The sequence below is a fragment of the Oncorhynchus keta genome, chromosome 23, assembly GCF_023373465.1.
Source record: "Oncorhynchus keta strain PuntledgeMale-10-30-2019 chromosome 23, Oket_V2, whole genome shotgun sequence".
Lineage (NCBI taxonomy): Eukaryota > Metazoa > Chordata > Actinopteri > Salmoniformes > Salmonidae > Oncorhynchus > Oncorhynchus keta.
In genome coordinates this window covers 28,437,263-28,459,216 of record NC_068443.1, presented here as the reverse complement: position 1 = coordinate 28,459,216, position 21,954 = coordinate 28,437,263, and the positions used below count along the sequence as shown (strand labels likewise).

At 41.5% G+C, this 21,954-nt stretch overlaps 1 protein-coding gene across 3 annotated transcripts in view; it reads left to right on the top strand.

Annotated features, from left to right (window-relative positions):
* Nucleotides 1-21,954, top strand: part of LOC118402540 (tenascin-R-like) — a 130,191-nt gene that overhangs the window by 38,392 nt on the left and 69,845 nt on the right. For 2 of the 3 annotated variants that reach the window (XM_052476979.1, XM_052476978.1), the window contains exon 2: nucleotides 18,455-18,497. The exons of the other annotated variant lie outside the window; for it this stretch is intronic. In XM_052476979.1, coding sequence (XP_052332939.1) covers nucleotides 18,493-18,497 — 5 coding nt within the window. In that variant the 5' untranslated portion in view covers nucleotides 18,455-18,492. The remainder of the gene's footprint in view (nucleotides 1-18,454; nucleotides 18,498-21,954) is intronic. 3 annotated transcript variants of the gene reach the window in all.

The window sequence follows — 21,954 nt, the reverse complement described above, 5'->3', positions numbered from 1 at the left end:
ATATATATATTATATTTATATATTTTATATTTAATATACTTAACTTTTTTGTTTACTATGCCAATATGTCTTTGTTGTCATACTATTTGCAGTTGTAAACACAGTCAATAGTTGGAAGAGTTGTGTTTTTCATTAAGTAGTCTATTTTCTCTTCAACCATATGGTCTATCTACTAGAAACGCATGGACAATATGGACACAGATATAAAAAATGAATACTATATGAATAAATGTTCTAAAATGAATTCAAGCATATATTACCAAAGTTACAATAGATTACCATAGATTACCTGTTAATTACCAAAATTACTAAAAATTCCAGTAACTGTGCCCTAGATTTCTTAAATACATGTGGGTGGTTTCTCAGGGGCCCTTTCTGTTTCTGTTCTCTGCCTTTCCCTGGTACTCAGCAGCAGCATGGCTTCTTCAAATGCAAGCTTCACGATTAACGTCATGTCTCCTTCAGCCCACCCACTCCAATAAACTGGGCTTCATTAATATGCTGTTCTTCGCAAGCGTGGAGCAAACGCCATGTGATACTGAGAGAGGCGCGTGGCATGCCGACAAACAAGCAGGGGGTTTAGAGAAGCACAGGTTTAATGTGCCATTGGCAGTCCTCAAACACACAAGTGTACTTGTGTGAAGTGCAACCCATGCAGCCGCTGTTGATTGCCTCGCTGCCAGATTCCATGAAAATAATCTGACAAGAACCCTCAAAAACGGGCCTGTTCTTTGCTTCACTATTGTCAAGCTTTGAGGTGAAATCAAGGCAATGCTTTTATATTGGTGTCCCTATGAAAGACTGATACATTTATTCCTGGGTGAAAAAAATATGTATAATCGTATGATCTTTTCTCCAGCTGAGAGACAAGCTGCTGTGAGCTGTGATCATTTACTACCTGTATAAAGGGTCTGCTTTTAAAAGGTTCTGTTTTTGTGTGAGAAGACATGCTTATTTTGGGAATAAACAAAGTACAGGAACTGGAAGAAAACTGACTTGCTAATAAGCACCATGCCATCCAGAGTGCTTCAAACAACGACGGCACTGAAAGATGGTAGAGTACTTTTTCATTCGGAGTAGCGAGCGCTATCTATGGAAACCAAGAACCACCACTCAAATTTGACGGGAAGCCCAAGACAATGCCTGCTGTAGAAGGACTATTTTTCTTAATCTGTGTTTTGAGCCATCACTTCAGCCGTCGTGTGCTCTATTGCTCTCTCATTTGAGCTCTGTTCTTTATTTTTGTAGTTGTGCCTTTGAACTCCAGAAAAGCAGTTGGAGTGGATTGACATGGGGTTTATTGATTTAAACATCTATTTGTTCTCAGGTTAGGATAACAATTTATAGCATTGGTGTGGGGGGGGAATTTGTTGATATTTATGCATGCTTTGACATCCTGTTCACTTCATCCGTCTTCACTCTAAAAGTGCTTGTTTGAATGTGTTGCTGTGTATTGTGCAATCTGTTTTCGTGGTGAATAAATATTTAATTCAAGCTGAGAACTGACCTTGTAAAAGAGCAGGGAGGGAAATATATCACCACACTTAGGGTTGCGTCCTAATTGGCACCATATTCCCTATATAGCGCACTACTTTTGACCAGAACCCAATGTGGCCTTTGCTGCTGAATATGACCAGAGTGAATGTAATGAATTCTGTCATGTGCTTTGTGCATGAGAGCACTGTGTTTAAAGGGAAGAAAATGTGATCACGGAGCTTTATGACCTCAAGAGCAGGTTAAAAGGCTCAGGAGGATTGGCAGCACAGAGACGGCTCAGTGCAGACTGAGTCAAGGCCGGCTCTCTATATGGTGCAAAACCCTTGTGTTTGGGTTGTTTCCATTTCTTTCTAAGTCTTCCCTGTCTTTCATGTTGTCACTAAGGGCTGATAATTCCTAGTTTGCATTTTAGTTTGCTCTAAGTAGCTGTATCAAACTGAGCCCATGCTTCAAGGATCTTTGATGGTATCAGGTTAGTTTCAGGTGGCGATAGTGTCATTTACCATGATGAATGACATCACCTAGTCAACTTGCTTGAAACTGGCATTATGGGATTATTTATTGGCTCTGTTGTCATCGGCTACATTTGAGAGGAGGTAAATATGATTAGCTGTCAGTGAATGCATGGATTCACTTCTGACTATATGACTTATGGCCCATAACGAGATATTTTGTCTCAGTTGTGGCAAGCCACCATTTTGTATTATTAGCATAAGAGATGTTTAACTCCCACTATCGTGGATACCGCACTCTCGGCAGTGGCACATTTGGTGGTATAACTTTGAAAGGATATTGGTCCTCTTGTAACACATATTTCTGGTTTAGTGACTCCAAGAAGGATTGTTTTGTTTTTTAATCCAATCTGTGCACAGAATGTTGAGCAATTCAATGTAATACCCCATGACTATGGCACACAGAACTCATTTCAAAGGAGTTAGTGTAGTAGTACATTATCATAGAATTAGGAATTCTACTTTAAATACTAATTTAATAGGATCTCTATTTATATTCTATTCTCCATTGTGGCATTATTTGAAACCCTTTCCTAATAAAAGCGTTCGTTCGAGGCAGACAATGTTTCTGACAGAATCATACAATGGAAAGTCCAACACAGACATCACACAGAGCACAGTGCCCGCATAGATTTGACCTGCCAGCAATTCCTGCCATTGCTATTACCAATGGTATGTTTAATACTGTTATCAGTAGGTTAACACTTTAATCCAAAACTTTGAGAAAGCATGCAGATTACATGCAGTTCATCTTTCAGAATTACAAGATGGAAAACTAGAGGATCAAACCATTTACTGTACAGCATAAACACCATTCAATAATGACATTTCTCTACACCTTTGTTTTTATCAACAATGTCTACATCCACAGACAGACCATCAGACAGGCCATTTACCGTTGGAGCTGAGACACAGAGAATGGAGGGAGAACAGGCCTGCGTCTCAAATGGCACACTATTCCCTCTATGTTGCACTGCTTTTGACCAGGGGTGTTAGTGGAGAGTAGTGGCTAGCCAGCTAAGCTAACCATCACCAGCCCGGAGCAAGGGGGACGTGATGGGAAAGCAAGGTGTGCTGCTGAGGCAATGGGCCTGACTGTCTCTCTACTCTGACTGTCTCTCTACTCTGACCGGCTCTCTCCTCTGCTCATCTGATAATCAGACCATCAATGCTTCTTCCGAACGCACTGCCATCAGATATGCTTCCCTGATGATCCATCATACCTTCCAGTTCCGTTACTCTCACCATTTATTGTTGATTGTAGATGTTGTTGTACTTGTATATGCAATTCAGCTGCCATGTATGCTAAATACAAATGTTTTTAAATCATTTGGGAAGCATCCCTGGTCTTCCACCATCCATGTTTTCCTTTCTAATTACTCCAGATAGGAACCGGACAGTGGTTGTTGCAAATGTGCATTGATTTGGGGGGATTCTGAAGGTGTATCGTATGTCTTGAATGCCACAGAGCCTGCTGCGATAGAAAGGAACCCTGTGCTTTCTGCCTGGGCCCTGTCTGCAGCCAGACTGCAAGAGTACATCCCAAATGGCACAATGTTATTTATATAGTACACTACTTTTGACCAGGTCAAAAGTAGTGCACTATGTAGGGAATAGGGTACCATTTGGGACACACAGGAGACATTGATCTGCCATGCAACAATGTACAGTATGTACGTACTTGCCCATCCAGATGGCTCAGGCCAACTAAGTGCTTGTTTTCATCACTCAACATCACTAGTCCAAACAAATCAGTAGGAAAGGTTAGGGAGGTGATTTCAGTGCATCTGGTCAATGACCAATGACCAATGAGCCACTTTAGTATCAAACATGCAAAGTGATTGCAGCAATGCATCATACATACTTGAGATATGACTAGTTTGATTGATAATATTAAATTGGTATCTTGTGCTAACAGGGCTTGAAGAAGTCGAGTGCCACTCTGGCTGTGTGAGAGAGGGAGCGATCAGATGTGCTGTGTGTGGGAGGGAGGGATCAGATCTGTTGTGTGTGAGAGGGACAGATCAGATGTGTTGTGTGTGAGAGGTATAGATCAGATGTGGTGTGTGTGTGAGAGGTATAGATCAGATGTGGTGTGTGTGAGAGGGACAGATCAGATGTGTTGTGTGTGAGAGGTATAGATCAGATGTGGTGTGTGAGAGGGATAGATCAGATGTGTTGTGTGAGAGGTATAGATCAGATGTGGTGTGTGTGAGAGGGATTGATCAGATGTGGGTGTGTGTGAGAGGTATAGATCAGATGTGGTGTGTGTGAGAGGGATAGATCAGATGTGTTGTGTGTGAGAGGTATAGATCAGATGTGGTTTGTGTGTGAGAGGTATAGATCAGATGTGGTGTGTGTGAGAGGTATAGATCAGATGTGTTGTGTGTGAGAGGTATAGATCAGATGTGGTGTGTGTGAGAGGGAGAGATCAGATGTGGTGTGTGTGAGAGGAATAGATCAGATGTGTTGTGTGTGAGAGGAATAGATCAGATGTGGTGTGTGTGAGAGGGAGAGATCAGATGTGGTGTGTGTGAGAGGAATAGATCAGATGTGGTGTGTGTGAGAGGGATAGATCAGATGTGGTGTGTGTGAGAGGGATAGATCAGATGTTAAAGGTGCAGTGGGTGCAAGTGTTCTCGGATCAATCCAAGCATGGTCAGCAACAGGAAGGTTAGTCATTGGACAAAAAAGGAATTGGCTCCCTGCAATCATTTATATACGATTGTGAATCAAGTCTGAGACCTGCAATTGTTATTTAAAAAAAGGATTTGTTATTGAATGAATGCATTATGTTGGAATGTGTTGGTTTTCATTTTGTGAGATTGTTCAATGCTGATAGAGAAGTGATCTAAATGTGATTTATTTGAAGTTGTTCAACACGTCTTTCTTTTGGTCTTGAATCCTGTGTCGTGTCTATTTTGATGACTTGTCTTTTCCTTCATGTATTGTTATATTTCAGGACCTAGGATCTTCATTTGAGGCAGTTTGCTACAACATGAAAACAATCCAGGAAATATTCATTGTCATTTGGACAATTAATGGACATTTTTTTGAACGGATTGTCTGATTTTCAAATCAAGTCTGAAATTTGAAAGTGGAAATGACAAACTTCAGAAACCTCAAAAACGTGATTCCGCAACAAGGTGATCAAATTAAGATCCTACATTTGTGCGGTCTAAGGCACTGCGTCTCAGTGCTAGAGGCGTCACTACAGACCCTGATTCGATCCTGGTCTGTTTCACAACCAGCCGTGATCATGACTCACATAGGGTGGCGCGCATTTAGGGGAGGGTTTGGCTGGGGAAGGCCATCATTGCAAATAAGAATTTGTTCTCAACTGACATTGAAGGTTGTGTATAGCTTAAAGAACACTAGTCAATTCCCTTGGCTGAAATTATTACATTTCCCTGTACTATGTACCTACAGTAGGCAGACGCTGCATACATACAGATGTGTAGACGTGAATAATGCTGTGGTATTCTTTGTTCCCACCCCTCTCCCTCTGGGTAGCTTTGAATAATGGAACACCTTCAATGACTGAGAATCCGTCAGCTTCACAGAAACTTGGAAAAGGACTGTACACCAACTGAATATGGTTTTAGTTGAGATTTAATATAATTTACCTGCCTAATGAGACACAGAGGCATTTGTCATTTCAACCGGAGCTCGCTGCTGGTCATGGTTTGCTGCATTGTGTACCTACATCTCCTGCTTGATTGGTGGCTTATTTTGAGTTGACTGGGAAAGTCAGGGCGGCCTTTAATGAATGAGACCTTTTTCCAATTGTTACATAGGAGAAACCCACAGTTGCCGAGATGGCAATGTTCAATGGTAAGACCCAGCCAAAGAGGGATAGACCTTTGTGTTAGATTCAGTAACTACCCTACACACAGGACAGACATTAAACATACTGTATCTTTCCTTACAAGTACTGTACCTTACAGAGGCCTCCACAAAGAGTGGCCATGACCATGCCCACTGAATCCAGGATGCATCAGATAACCACCCTACATACTGTACAGCACAGACATACTCTATCATAACACACAATATTAAAGAGGCATCCATCTAGAGTGTCAATGGCCATGTAGGTGCCCACTGAACTTGAAAAGTGATCATAAATATTCCCTGTGAAAATACTCAGATTGGACACATTGAGTACCTGTTATTTCCTTGTAAGATCCCCATTGATGCAGTCCATGGCCCTGATGAGAGGTACTTCATCAGCTCCAAATTCACAGGAACTGTCACAGTCTTGAATTATCCATCTCCATTTCAAAGCAGTGACCAAGGGGTCTCTGCTCCAAATGACCCCAACTACTTTTGACCAGAGCCCTATTGACCCCCCATGTGCCCCACTATGGACCCTCCCATGCCCCCCCCACCCTATACCCCCTATAGACACCCCTATCAACCCCCTATAGACCCCCCTCATATGGACCCCCTTATAGACCCCCTATAGACCCCCTATAGACACCCCTATAGACCCCCCCTACGGACCCCCTATAGACCCCCTATAGACAACCCTATAGACATCCCTATAGAAATCCCTATAGAAATCCCTATAGACCCCCTATAGACCCCCTATAGACTCCCCTATAGAATCCCTATATACCCCCTACGGATTCCCCTATAGCCCCTCTATAGACATCCCTATAGACCCCCTACGGTCTCCCCTATGGACCCCCCTACGGACTCCCCTGTAGACCCCCCTATAGACCTCCCTATAGACCACCTATAGACCCCCCTACGGACTCCCCTATAGACCCCCCTACGGAATGCACTATAGACCCCCCATATAGACATCCCTATAGACCCCCCTACGGACTCCCCTATAGACATCCATATAGACCCCCTACGGAATGCCCTATAGACCCCCATATAGACATCCCTATAGACCCCCTATAGACCCCCCTATAGACCCCCTATAGACCCCCATATAGACATCCCTATAGACCCCCCTACGGAATGCCCTATAGACCCCCATATAGACCCCCCATATAGACATCCCTATAGACCCCCCTACGGACTCCCCTATAGACATCCATATAGACCCCACTACGGACACCCCTATAGACCCCCTATAGACCCTTCTATGGACCTCCCAATAGGCGCTCTATAGACCCCCATATATACTCCCCTACAGACCCCCTGTGGACCCCCCAATAGACGCTCTATAGATCCCCATATATACCCCCCTACAGACTCCCTGTGGACACCCCTATAGACGCTCTATAGACCCCCATATATACTCCCTTACTGACCCCCTATGGACCCTGGTCAAAAGTATTGCACTAAATAGTGAATAAGGTGCCATTTAAGACTGAAGCAAAGTAGAAAATCAAATCAAATGTTGCACAGTTTAGCAGTTCTTATGACTCAGTTGTTATGACTCAGTTGTTATGACTCAGTTGTTATGGCTCAGTTGTTATGACTCAGTTGTTATGACTCAGTTGGAATGACTCAGTTGTTATGACTCAGTTGTTATGACTCAGTTGTTATGGCTCAGTTGTTATGGCTCAGTTGTTATGGCTCAGTTGTTATGACTCAGTTGTTATGACTCAGTTGGAATGACTCAGTTGTTATGACTCAGTTGTTATGACTCAGTTGTTATGGCTCAGTTGTTATGGCTCAGTTGTTATGGCTCAGTTGTTATGACTCAGTTGTTATGACTCAGTTGGAATGACTCAGTTGTTATGGCTCAGTTGTTATGACTCAGTTGTTATGACTCAGTTGGAATGACTCAGTTGTTATGGCTCAGTTGTTATGACTCAGTTGTTATGACTCAGTTGGAATGACTCAGTTGTTATGGCTCAGTTGTTATGACTCAGTTGTTATGACTCAGTTGGAATGACTCAGTTGTTATGGCTCAGTTGTTATGACTCAGTTGTTATGACTCAGTTGGAATGACTCACTTGTTATGGCTCAGTTGTTATGACTCAGTTGTTATGACTCAGTTGGAATGACTCAGTTGTTATGGCTCAGTTGTTATGACTCAGTTGTTATGACTCAGTTGGAATGACTCAGTTGTTATGGCTCAGTTGTTATGACTCAGTTGTTATGACTCAGTTGTTATGACTCAGTTGGAATGACTCAGTTGTTATGGCTCAGTTGTTATGACTCAGTTGTTATGACTCAGTTGGAATGACTCAGTTGTTATGGCGGGTGCAGCTAAATATTTATGTTCCTAGTTCCTATCAATCAATGCAGTAAAACAACAAAACACAGCACACTACAGGATATATGTCTACATGCTATCCATTTTTATTTTTAATCCCAGGCCCCCGTTCCCGCAGGAGGCCTTTTGCCTTTTGGTAGGCCGTCATTGTAAATAAGAATTTGTTCTTAACTGACGTGCCTAGTTAAATAAAGGTTGAATAAAATAAAATAAATATATTTTTGTTATCAAAGAAAGTGTAGAGCCAATTGGCCAATAGCATTTAATTGCCTGGTTTTATGTAGGCTGCTGAGGAGTAATAGCCACTGAGCACTTCTGTCTACATGATAGATGCTGTTAGTGGATGTCTGGGTTGGTTGTGTTGTAGAGGGTGTCGAGCCAGGAGCACTGGGTTGAGGAAGTCCATGTAGTGGAGTAATAAGAAACTATGGTTCACACAAACCCAAAGGAGTTCCAATTGGAAAGCACTCGTGCTTGGGCCAAAGTACAGAACTGGTTAGCCCTTTCTGTGATCAGTCTCACATTTCAGTCCTATCAAAGCAATGAGCTGTCACAACGTGCATGCCGTACCGTTAGGGGAAAGATGTCTACACAGTATATGCTGTCTATTTTAGTTTAATTAAAGAAGTCTACACAGTATATGCTGTCCATTTTAGTTGAATTAAAGAAGTCTACACAGTATATGCTGTCCATTTTAGTTGAATTAAAGAAGTCTACACAGTATATGCTGTCCATTTTAGTTGAATTAAAGAAGTCTACACAGTATATGCTGTCCATTTTAGTTGAATTAAAGAAGTCTACACAGTATATGCTGTCTATTTTAGTTGAATTAAAGAAGTCTACACAGTATATGCTGTCCATTTTAGTTGAATTAAAGCACATTTTCTTATTTTCCTTTAATTTTACTTGAGTGAATATGACATTTCCGAACCATTTAGAACAACACACAACCCAGTACAGACCATATTTGCACTTCAATTCAACTGTTGTTTTTTTCTTCCGTAGTTATTAAATGGCTTGCAGAGGTCAATAGTCTGAATAGTAAGTCCTCTGCCATTGAATAGGCAGCAAACACGAACAGTTACCATGGAATGTCTATTGTTGCCAGCAAAAATGTGAACTTGTGAAAGGGAACTGGGGAAACTGCTGAGCGTTCTCAATTCAAATGGAATCTTAATATCTTCACATAGAGGAATACTGTAGACTAGATTACCCCCACTGTAGAATTATAGAAATATTTGTGTTCTCCCATTTCTGGCACTGAAAATATATTTCATTTCTCATTGTGATGACACCATAGATTATTAAAGGATGTTGTGAATGTGTGATAGTATCAAATAGGATTTATGTGAAAATAAGTTCCTATCATAGAAAAGGTAAACATCTAATTATACTGTACCTGCCCAACTGAAATGCATAGTCATGATTTTTTGTGGAAAGCAGACCTGGGTTCAAATATATGTTTTTGAGTATCTGATATTAGAAATACTTTTCTGTGTATTTGAGTATTTTCAAATACACAACCCAAAACAAGTACTTTTTTAAATGCATGGGAGTGTATTTGAGTCAGTGTATTTGACATTTTAAAATGTATTAAAAAGTGGGACATTTGAGTGTACAAACCATGAGGAACACCTTCTATTTCCATGACATAGACTGAAAAGGTGAATCGAGGTGAAAGCTACAGTGTCTTGCGAAAGTATTCACCCTCTTGGCATTTTTCATATTTTGTTGCCTTACAACCTGGATTTTTGGGGGGTTTGTATCATTTGATTTACACAACATGCCTACCCCTTAGAAGACGCAAAATATGTTTTATTGTGAAGCAAACATGAAATAAGACAAAAAAATGAAAACTTGAGCGTGCAAAGCTACTGTATTCGCCCCCCAAAGTAAAGTCTTTGTAGAGCCATATTTACAGCAATTACAGCTGCAAGTCTCTTGGGGAATGTCTCTATAAGCTTGGCACATCTAGCCACTGGGATTTTTGCCCATTCTTCAAGACTTGAGTGTTGCTTTAGCAGCATGCTTAGGGTCATTGCCCTGCTGGAAGGTGAACCTCCATCCTAGTCTCAAATCTCTGGAAGACTGAAACAGGTTTCCCTCAAGAATTTCCCTGTATTTAGTGCCATCCATCATTCCTTCAATAATTCTGAGCAGATTCCCAGTCCCTGTCGATGAAAAACATCCCCACAGCATGATGCTGCCACCACCATTCTTCACTTTGGGGATGGTATTTTCGGGGTGATGTGAGGTGTTGGGTTTGCGCCAGACATAGTGTTTTCCTTGATGGCCAAAAAGCTATATTTTAGTCTCATCTGACCAGAGTAGCTTCTATCTTCTATGTCTTTTGGTAACAAAAAAAACAACTTGTTTGCTTGTTTTTTTCTTTAAGCAATGGCTTTTTCTGGCCACTCTTCCGTAAAGCCCAGCTCTGTGGCGTGTACAGCTTAAAGAGGTCCTATAAACAGATACTCCAACCTCCGCTGTGGAGCTTTGCAGCTCCTTCGGGGTTAGCTTTGGTCTCTTTGTTGTCTCTCTGATTAATTCCCTCCTTGCCTGGTCCATGAGTTTTGGTGGGCGGCCCTCTCTTGGCAGGTTTGTTGTGGTGCCATATTCTTACACTTTTTAAATAATGGATTTAAGGGGGCTCCATGGGATGTTCATATTTTTTTATGACCCAACCCTGATCTGTACTTCTCCACAACTTTGTCACTGACCTGTTTGGAGAGCTCCTTGGTCTTCATTGTGCCGCTTGCTCGGTGGTGCCCCTTGCTTAGTGTTGCAGACTCTGGGACTTTCAGAACTGGTTTATATACAGTGGGGCAAAAAAGTATTTAGTCAGCCACCAATTGTGCAAGTTCTCCTACTCAAAAAGATGAGAGAGGCCTGTAATTTTCATCATAGGTACACTTCAACTATGACAGACAAAATGTGAGAAACAAAAACAGAAAATCACTTTGTAGGATTCTTCATGAATTTATTTGCAAATTATGTTGGAAAATAAGTATTTGGTCACCTACAAACAAGCAAGAGTTCTGGCTCTCACAGACCTGTAACTTCTTCTTTAAGAGGCTCCTCTGTCCTCCACTCGTTACCTGTATTAATGGCACCTGTTTGAACTTGTTATCAGTATAAAAGACACCTGTCCACAACCTCAAACAGTCACACTCCAAACTCCACTATGGCCAAGACCAAAGAGCTGTCAAAGGACACCAGAAACAAAATTGTAGACCTGCACCAGGCTGGGAAGACTGAATCTACAATAGGAAAGCAGCTTGGTTTGAAGAAATCAACTGTGGGATCAATTATTAGGAAGTTTATGACATACAAGACCACTGATAATCTCCCTCGATCTGGGGCTCCACGCAAGATCTCACACCGTGGGGTCAAAATGATCACAAGAACAGTGAGCAAAAATCCCAGAACCAGAAGAAGATTGGGAGAATGTCATATGGTCAGATGACACCAAAATATAACTTTTTGGTAAAAACTCAACTCGTCGCGTATGGAGGACAAAGAATGCTGAGTTGCATCCAAAGAACACCATACCTACTGTGAGGCATGGGGGTGGAAACATCATGCTTTGGGGCTGTTTTTCTGCAAAGGGACCAGGACGACTGATCCGTGTAACGGAAAGAATGAATGGGGCCATGTATTGTGAGATTTGAGTGAAAACCTCCTTCCATCAGCAAGGGCATTGAAGATGAAACGTGGCTGGGTCTTTCAGCATGACAATGGTCCCAAACATACCACCCGGGCAATGAAGGAGTGGCTTTGTAAGAAGAATTTCAAGGTCCTGGAGTGGCCTAGCCAGTCTCCAGATCTCAACTCCATAGAAAATCTTTGGAGGGAGTTGAAAGTCCGTGTTGCCCAGCAACAGCCCCAAAACATCACTGCTCTAGAGGAGATCTGCATGGAGGAATGGGCCAAAATACCAGCAACAGTGTGTGAAAACCTTGTGAAGACTTACAGAAAACGTTTGACGTCTGTCATTGCCAACAAAGGGTATATAACAAAGTATTGAGATAAACTTTTGTTATTGACCAAATACTTATTTTCCACCATAATTTGCAAATAAATTCATTAAAAATCTTTTCTCATTTTGTCTGTCATAGTTGAAGTGTACCTATGATGAAAATTACAGACCTCTCTCATCTTTTTAAGTGGGAGAACTTGCACAATTGGTGGCTGACTAAATACTTTTTTGCCCCACTGTATACTGAGATCATGTGACAGATCATGTGACACTTAGATTGCACACATGTGGACTTTATTTAACTAATTATGTGACTTTTGAAGGTAATTGGTTGCTTACAGATCTTATTTAGGGGCTTCATAGCAAAGCAGGTGAATACATATGCACACATCACTTTTACATGTATTTTTTTTTTTTTGTGTGTGTGATTTTAGAATGAAGGTTGTAATGCAACAAGATAGGAAAAACGCCAAGGGGGTGAATACTTTTGCAAGGCAGTGTATGATCCCTTATTGATGTCACTTGTTAAATCTACTTCAGGTTAAAGAAGGATTTTTACGTGTTGAGACAATTGAGACATGGATTGGGAGTGTGTGCCATTCAGAGGGTAAATGGGCAAGGCAAAATATTGAAGTACCTTTGAACTGGGTATGGTAGTATGTGCCAGGTGCACCAGTTTAAGTGTGTCAATAACTGCAACGCTGCAAGGTTTTTCACGCTCAACAGATTTACATGTGTATCAAGAATGATCCACCACCCAAAGGACATCCAGCCAACTTGACACACCTGTGGGAAGATTTGGAGTCAGCATGGGCCATTATCCCTGTGGAACACTTTTGTCACCTTGTAGAGTCCATGCCCAACAAATTGAGGCTGTTCTGGGGGCAAAAGGGGGTGCATCTCAATATGAGGAAGACGTTCCTAATGGTTTGTACACTGAGTGTATGTGATTGAAATGTTTGAAATAGTATTTGAATGCAGGTCTGATGGAAAGTAACTTTTTTATACATACTGTATTTAATAATCCGTAGAAGTTCAATTATGAATAGTTCACATTGACTTAAGTGATTGGATTTCAACCATGTCAGAATTCAGCCGTGAGACTAATAATTCTCCACGTCATTGCATTTTGTTGGTCTCCTCCTCGTGATAAAGTCAATTCAAAGTCTCAGTCCATGAAATCAAATGACCTGCCTTTGCTGCATGACAACGAGGAAGCTGTCATTATCGAAGAACATTAATTACAGTTTTTCACACGATGGACCACTTTCTTTGACTTATTTAATGTCACACTGGGCAGAGCATTTATCAGAATGTGTTTACTTCTCTTGGTTAAGTTAAACCAATGTGTTTCTGTTCAGTCCATCAGCTGCCATATCCTTAATATCCTTAATATCCTTAATGCATGCATACATGCCCCCCACACAGAGAAAATACTTTTCCTGTTAGTGTTATACAAGTCGGTTAAACCACTTAGTTAATCTGTCATATTATATTCTTTCTTCTTCCCTCTATGCTCTCAGTATAATTTAGATTGACACTGTAGGTGATAAAGATTAATCTAAAACACGTATTTATAAACTTTCATGTAGGTATATTGACTTTCAATTACGATTGTTTTGGCAGGTATGCATATGGGCATATGAGCATTGGAGCATAGCTGACTGAGAGTACAAAGTTGCTTAGAGACAAAACACTATTTATATGCAAACTGAAGACACAAACGGAAGAGGTTTTAACCAACATATGCATAACATATTATATGCATATCAAAACCTTTCACATTCCTTGCAAGGTCTCCTGCCAATTGACTTGACTTGCGATGGTATGGTTTAGGTCTTGCCAGTTTTTGTATGCCTTCATTGTAACGTGCCATTATGACGATCCCCATGTCATTTAAAATGAATGCAATCCAACAAAACAGGAAACAAAAAAGAAATGAAAATGTTATCAGTGGTTTTGACTTCAGGACTTCAGGCGAAGTGACAATGCATGCGTTATCTAATGATAGTCCAAAATAGCTGGTTTTCTCTGATGAACTTATGTCCAGACTTCAACATGTTAAAAGTGTAATTGGGGTTGATGGTGAGGGATTTGGACCCTTTAGTTGCCAATTCCCTGTCTGTATCCCAAATAGTACCCTATTCAATATCTATTGTAGTAGATAATAGTAGTGCAGTTGATTGGGATGTAACCTCTGGCTTTGTGAATTGTTTCATGGTTGTAGGCGACTCCCTCTGCTGGTGACACTATATAGTTGCCCTGAGTTCCTGTAAGTTTATAGTTTCTAGCCCAGGAGATATTAAAATAACTGCATGATGCAATATGGAAAGTGGCCATTAAAGTAACGATTTACAATGCAGCATGTTCAGTAAGCTATTGAGTAAGTAGATATTTGTTAATACAATTGATGACCATTTCTAAGTATTGCTATGATAATCATTTGAAACTACTATCTAAACGTTCAACCCAAAATGTCGGGTTCAGCAGAGAGTTTCCATGGTGATTGGAGTGAGTGGCCACCATGTACCATAGTTGAGTAGATGGTATTTCACACTGTATGGAAAACATCCTCCAGTAAAAATGACTTTTGATGACCTTTGACCTTAGCAGTAAATGACTCCCAGATGGAGTAATCCATTGCCTTTAAAAATCAACTCTGCCAACAAATTTGGTTGGGCGATAACAAAGTAGTATCCTCCCCATGTAAAATCCTAAAAATAGAATAATGTGTTCCTCATTTCCACTCTCAACGTTGCAGATGATGGATGTCCGCGTCTCCAGCAGAGCCATATGCTCACAGGGTCCATCTGTGGGACCTTTTACATACAGTACAAAGGCAGCTTCTTATTCTTATGTTTGTGTTCTGTGCTATCCTATTTGAGCACTCATTGTATGCAGTCAGTGCAGAAAGGCAAAACATATATTAAAATGCAAATAATTTATCCTAGTTGTCTTGAATTCGAGGCTTAATGAATACTGATTTAAAAAGAGGATTTCATTGGTGTGACCTTTCCATCAGTATTGAGAACAGCATCCTCCCAGTACAGTATATGGATGCTGTTGGGTCTCACTATGCAGTTGCCATTCCTCAAATTTGTAAAAAGGAAAATATCCAATAGAGGTGCAGGTGTCCATAATTTCTTTAGTTTGAAACCAACAAACATAATTTAACCATGGTGAAAAAGGACAATTTAAGATACCAGATAAAACGACTTCTCGGTTCATGTACTGTAACAATTTCAGCTATATCAGTTGATGCTTTCTGAGTTGCACATTGATGATCCATGAAGCGGAACTCTCATCTGATAACAAAGCAAAAAATAATCAATAAAGAATAGACAGTATAGGTCATGAGGGTTTTTCTGTGAAATAACTGTCTTTGAAGTAGTACATTCATTGACAGAGAATGTGTTATGGTAGAATGCCAGAGTACATCAAGTAAAATCCCTGGTGTTCAAGTGTTCCCCTCTGAGGAGAGAAAGAACATGAGGCTGATTTTAGGACTGATTCACCAACAGTTCCCCTGATACACATCCGTTCTGCGCACTACTTCCACAGACAAAACTGGGCCAATTGATCTCTGTTTAGAGACAGCATGTGTTCAAGGGCAGGCAGCACCATCAATGCGCCCCATGCTCCCCCTCCACACAGCGCCAACAGCCCAACGGCCCAATGCATCCCAATGCATCGATCAGATCCTGGCCTCTTCTACAGGCCAGTCCAATATGTCAATCCACATCTGACATCCAGGCCAGCACAGTCCACTTTTAGTCTAGACACCACCAGAGGGTTGGTTGGCTTCACAGCCAATAACCTTGTCCCGGACGATGATGAAGTGGAATACTGCCTGTGGTGTGGCATCTACACGTCTATATAGCCATCTATTGCTGCCTCATCCAAGCAGAGAAATCAACCTCCATGAGCTGCCTTGGTTTATAAACCGTAATCGAAAGGTCAGATATTTGCCAGCTAACACATTGTCAGTCAGAACTCTATGCGCATACCAAAATACTTTTGGTTGTGCCCCGTCCTCCGTCCAGGGAGGCAATGTCGTCTTTGAAGTGATAGGTGTGTCTCAGATGCTTGTGACAGTTGTGACAGAAGCCTTCAGAAGTCTGCCTGTGCCGTTGTCAAGACACTGTCAAGCTGACCGGCAGAACAAAGGCCTGACGTATGTCTCCGTGAGAACTGTGGTGCACAGCAGAACTCATTGTGAGATATTGTCTCAGCTAATCAGCCAATTAGAACATGTGTTTATTTTATGTCTGCAAACTTTTCAACGCACTTTAAGAGACGGTCAAATAAATAACCAATACTTCTACAACTTCCTCACGGAAATGGTCAGTCTTAGTTGCATCTCCATCTCAGATGCATACGTTTAATATATAGGATGCAGAGAGCTTCATTTGCCAAAATTCATTGAGTGAGTCCTGCAGTGAATATTCTGAGGCACAGGAGGGAATCACTTTCAACATATTGCTTGTGGACCTTGAACACTCCCCATTAATCCCATAATCCACCTTGTTTCCTCTAAATGATCTCCCCGAATGTGGGTCCTCCAAACTTCAGTTGTCAGTTGTTACTGTAAGTGATCTCTGTGACTCACTAATCTCAAAATGAGTTTGGTAAAGAACGTAATGTATGCCTCTGTTTGGTCATTTGAGCCTTGACTATATGAACAAGGCAGAATTCAGTAGAACTGGGAACCAAATCCATGAAGATTGTGTGACGGCATCCGATCTGAAATCAACTGACAAATATCTAAGGAAGCCTCTGTAGGTTAAGAAAGCTGGGCAAATAGATGGCTACATTGATTGTGTTACAATTTCCAATGAGCTCACCTAAGCACTCATTCCTAAGGCTACTCAAGTAATGAACCTTCCAATTGCCGACCCAAACATTTTTCACAATGTTAATTGACACGACATCTTACTTGTTACTGAGGGCAGCATATGGTACTGTATAACAGGCAGGGGTACCAAACAAGCAAAAAAACAAATGCTTGTTTTTATCTCAGAGGTAGGCATATTCCTACTCCTATCCCTACTGTAATAAGGGTCAATAGCAATTGATTGAGGAGGGCACTTTCCCTCTCTCTCACGCTCTCTGCCTCTATGTTTCAACCTGGAGGAAATCCATGACTGGCCTCCTGTCTTTACCTCCCACCCAAACACACTCTGCTCCCCACACCTCTCTGCCTATGAGTGGGCTGCAGTCCAAGGAGAGAGTGAGGGTACTGTAGGTAGTCACTAGATGTAATAGATGCTATCTTTATTGGAATGCTCCTGACTCACTATACTGATACGGATAGATTGGTAATACTTTATATTAAGGTACCCTTTATAAGCTTTATAAACCCTATATAAAGGCCCTGGGTGTATAAAGGCCCTGTGTATAAAGTGTTAGCCTACCGATAGATCTAAAATCATGTCTATTGTTTCTCACATCTAATGTGGCGGGTTGTTGCAAGGTTCTGTACTGTAACGCTCAAAAAAGGTGTGTAAAATGAATTAATTCCACGGTCTCTTGCTTTTTATCCAACAATACTATAAAGCGTTTTCTCAAGTATGGTAGACGGGTTTGGTCTTGAGAATCTGTACCTCCTTGCAACAATCTCTGATAGGCAGGGGATACATATGTAAGGTGCTTATGGTGTGTATAGCATGAGAAATGTCTCCATTGAGGGAATGGGTCTTGTAGCGAATCAGCGGTGGCTTGTATGCCTCTTTACCTTCGCTGCTATGAGAAGTGGAAGTGCAGGAGCAGGTTATGAGTGTCTCCAGAAGGCTGTTGTTGTGTTTGCCACGAGCCATAAAGCCATTAAAAACCTCTTAATAAGACATGGCCTGCCTACAGCACATTACTTGAACTGTCAGTTCTTTTATGCTGCCTTTGATGGATACATTTACTCTTTGAAAGCATGGGAAAAAACACAACACTGCTCTCAGCTCCCAGCCAGGAGTGCATGATGGGCTTATTTTAAGGCGTTGCTAATGTTGTACATTTTTGGAAGATAAATAACTGACTGAATGGACTGTGCAGATCAAACCTTTTTGCGATGCGTTTTAGGGTAAAAGCCATTTGATTTTAATATGTTGCCCATCGCTAGTTCACTTCCTGCTGTTTTCTGACTACTCTATAGAACTGTTCTTCATTGAACCCTGCCTCTCAATGAAATGCAAGAGATAAAAACACTTTAAAGATCCTTGAGTCTGGCAGGCATGAAGAAAGAAAAGTCTCCTTTCAAGCTGAAACATGTCTGCTTTTTGTCCATCTCAATAGAAAGAGCAAGTGGCATGTCATTGTGAAGATGCATTTGAATGAGGTAAGTTTTTTGGTCCCCATCACCCCACTAGAAAGATTGTCTTATGTTATTGCCTCTAAATCCAGGGCTGTAATTTATAGCGGCCAGTGCCAAGAGATGGATTTATGGATTTTAATTTTAATCAATGCAGAAATGTCAGATAGTCATAGATATTCACTGCCATTTTTTTCCAACCCTTGCCCTGCTGGGAACTGGCAAAACCCAGATGAATAACTGTGGAAAGGGCCTGTAGTCCGCTGGGTTCAGGTTAATCCTACCTGAGACTGCTGAGTGAGAGTTGGCATCCTGATTAACTGAGGATTCACTTAATGGCTAGCTTAGCTCTGTAAACACCCTTCAGCAACTATTGTGTTTCCTTCCAAAATCCTGTTTCATCGCTCATGGAATAGACTTATATCTACACTACCATTCAAAAGTTTGGGATCATTTAGAGATGACCTTGTTTTTGAAAGAAAAGCACATTTTTTGTCCATTAAAAATACTATCAAATTGATCAGAAATACAGTGTAGACATTGTTAACATTGTAAATTACTATTGTAGCTGGAAACGGCTGATTTATTTGATGGAATATCTACATAGGCATACAGAAGCCCATTATCAGCAACCATCACCATTTCTTTCAAAAACAAGGACATTTCTAAGTGACCTTTTGAACAGTAGTATACATATATTAAACTGATAACTAAAAAGTATCTAACAAGACATACTTGGTCTCGCATAACATTAAAAATGCATGTGGCATTTTTGTATGCAGTGATAGCAAGCTTATAGACTAGTTGCACAAATGTTTAAACCCAGAAAAGTTAACTCCATAGACAATTGAAAGGTTCTACAAAAGAAGCAAGTCAGCCCTTGCTGCCTCTGCCTGGCCGGTTCCACCCTCTCCACTGGGATTCAATGCCTCAAACCCTATAACGGGGGCTGAGTCACTGGCTTACTGATGCTCTTCTATGCCGTCCCAAGGAGGGGTGCATCACTTGAGTGGGTTGAGTCACTGACGTGATTTTCCTGTCTGGATTGGCGCTCCCCTCGGGTTCGTGCTGTGGGGGAAATCTTCATGGGCTATATACTCTGCCTTGTCTCAGGGTAGCAAGTTGGTGGATTGAAGATATCCCTCTAGTGGTGTGGGGGCTGTGCTTTGACAAAGTGGGTGAGGTTATATCCCGCCTGGTTTGCCCTGTCCGGGGGTATTGTCGGACAGGGCCACAGTGTCTCCCGACCCCTCCTGTCTCAGCCTCCAGTATTTATGCTGCAATAGTTTATGTGTCGGGGGGCTAGTGTCAGTCTGTTATATCTCGAATAGTTTTACTGTCTTATCCAGTGTCCTGTGTGAATTTAAGTATGCTCCCTCTAACTCTCTCTTTCTTTCTTTCTCTATTTCTCTCTTCTCTTGGAGGACTTGAGCCTTAGGACCATGCCTCAGGACTACCTGGCCTGCTGAATCCTTGCTGTCCCCTGTCCACCTGCTGTCCCCAGTCCACCCCATTCCACCTGCTGCTGCTCCAGTTTCAACTGTTCTGCCTGCAGCTATGGAAACTTTACCTGTTCATCGGATGTGCTACCTTGTACTGCACCTGCTGTCTCTGACTCTGAATGATCATGATCATGGTCATGATCATGATCAACTGTCATTTACTCCTGAGGTGCTGACCTGTTGTACCCTCTACAACCACTGTGATTATTATTATTTGACCCTGCTGGTCATCTATGCATATTTGAACATCTTGGCCATGTACTGTTATAATCTCCACCTGATACAGCCAGAAGAGGACTGGCCACCCCTCAGAGCCTGGTTCCTCTCTAGGTTTCTTCAGAGGTTCCTGCCTTTCTGGAGAGTTTTTCCTAGCCACTGTGCTTCTACAGTACATCTGCATTCCTTGCTGTTTGGGGTTTTTAGGCTGGGTTTCTGTATAGCACTTTGTTACATTGGCTGATGTAAAAAGGGCTTTATAAATCAATCTGATTGATTGATTGACTGTAAAATAAAGAGCTATATTAAGCCTTGCTGGACTAAAAAGGATTTACTTCAGTTCAGTAGACCCTCAACCGTGTTGGTTTTTCTCCTGCTGCAATGCATATAATACAGCACACTGCCACTGTCATCATTTCTATTGTTTTCCTAATTCAGCAAGCAAGTTGGCGAGAGTTATGGATTTTGCAACCAGTGTTGAATTCATCATTCCAGTTAGTAGTTTCTTTAATAAAAGCTGGTATCAAAAGGCCTTCGATACTCAGATAGTCTTAAACTGCTAACAATGGCTCTTTCTGCTTGTAATTATCCTTCTAGCCAACCCAAAATATTGCCTAACGACTCACACTGAATTATTCCGCTGCTCTATGCTCTCCACCTACTTCAGTCTGAGACTGCCATCATTAAAGTTGTTTGTGCTGACGTCAAAATTAGGGATGTGGTACAAAATAAAGTCATCAGCGATTTGATCATTTCTAACCAATCAGTGGAGCAATGCCAATGGCAAATTTTCGAAACGCTGCTTTATCCATGTGTGTTCTGACTCTGTCCCAACCCATTGGTATCTGGGACCATTCAGAACATTTAGAATGTGTCTGCGTTCCAGAAATCGTCGGCGAGGTGCTCAGATCCAGACTCATTGCGAAGAAGAAACTAACGTCCGTTGGCGTGTTTGGCCTGAGCAAGGAGTTAGCCAGGCAACCAAAAATATCCTTTATTTAAAAAAAAAAGCATCATAAATTGAAAATCTCAATTTAATCGAAAGCGTTCCTTAGGGATGCTGGCCCATGTTGACTCCAATGCTTCTCACAGTTGTGTCAAGTTGGCAGGTAGTGAATCTCCACTATGAATAACTCGTTCCATCTCATCCCACAAATGCCCAATTGGATTGAGATCAGGTGACTGGGCAGGACACTACAGTAAGCTGAATTCACTGTCACGTTCCTGGACAATCCTAGCTTTGTGACATGGGGCATTATTCTGCCGAAAAAAACACATTCGCACATTCTTTTATGGGTCTTTGGGCACCAATTTGGTACTGGACTGTCAGTTGACTAACTGTAGCCCATCTGTCGCTCTGCACAATTCGTGTCAGCCTCCTTAGTCCTCTTTCATCAATGATCCGTTTTCGATCAATGGCCTGCCGTTGGCCAGATGTTCTTGGGTGGTGGACCATTCTTGATACACATGGAAAACGGTTGAGCATGAAAAACCCAGCAGTGTTGCAGTTCTTGATACACTCAAACCGGTACCCCTGGCACCTACTACCCCGTTCAAAGGCACTTAAATATTTTGTTTTGCCCATTCACCCTCTGAACGGCACACATACACAATCCACGGCTTCACCAGGTAAGTTGTACATTCAGTGTACTGTATTATGCATAGTCATTTGTGTATTGAGGCACGAGGCATTATCATTATCTAAAAAATATATTTTTTCACTAGCGTGAGAAGTTTTCACATTGTTTGGCTTTTCCTTTTTGTTT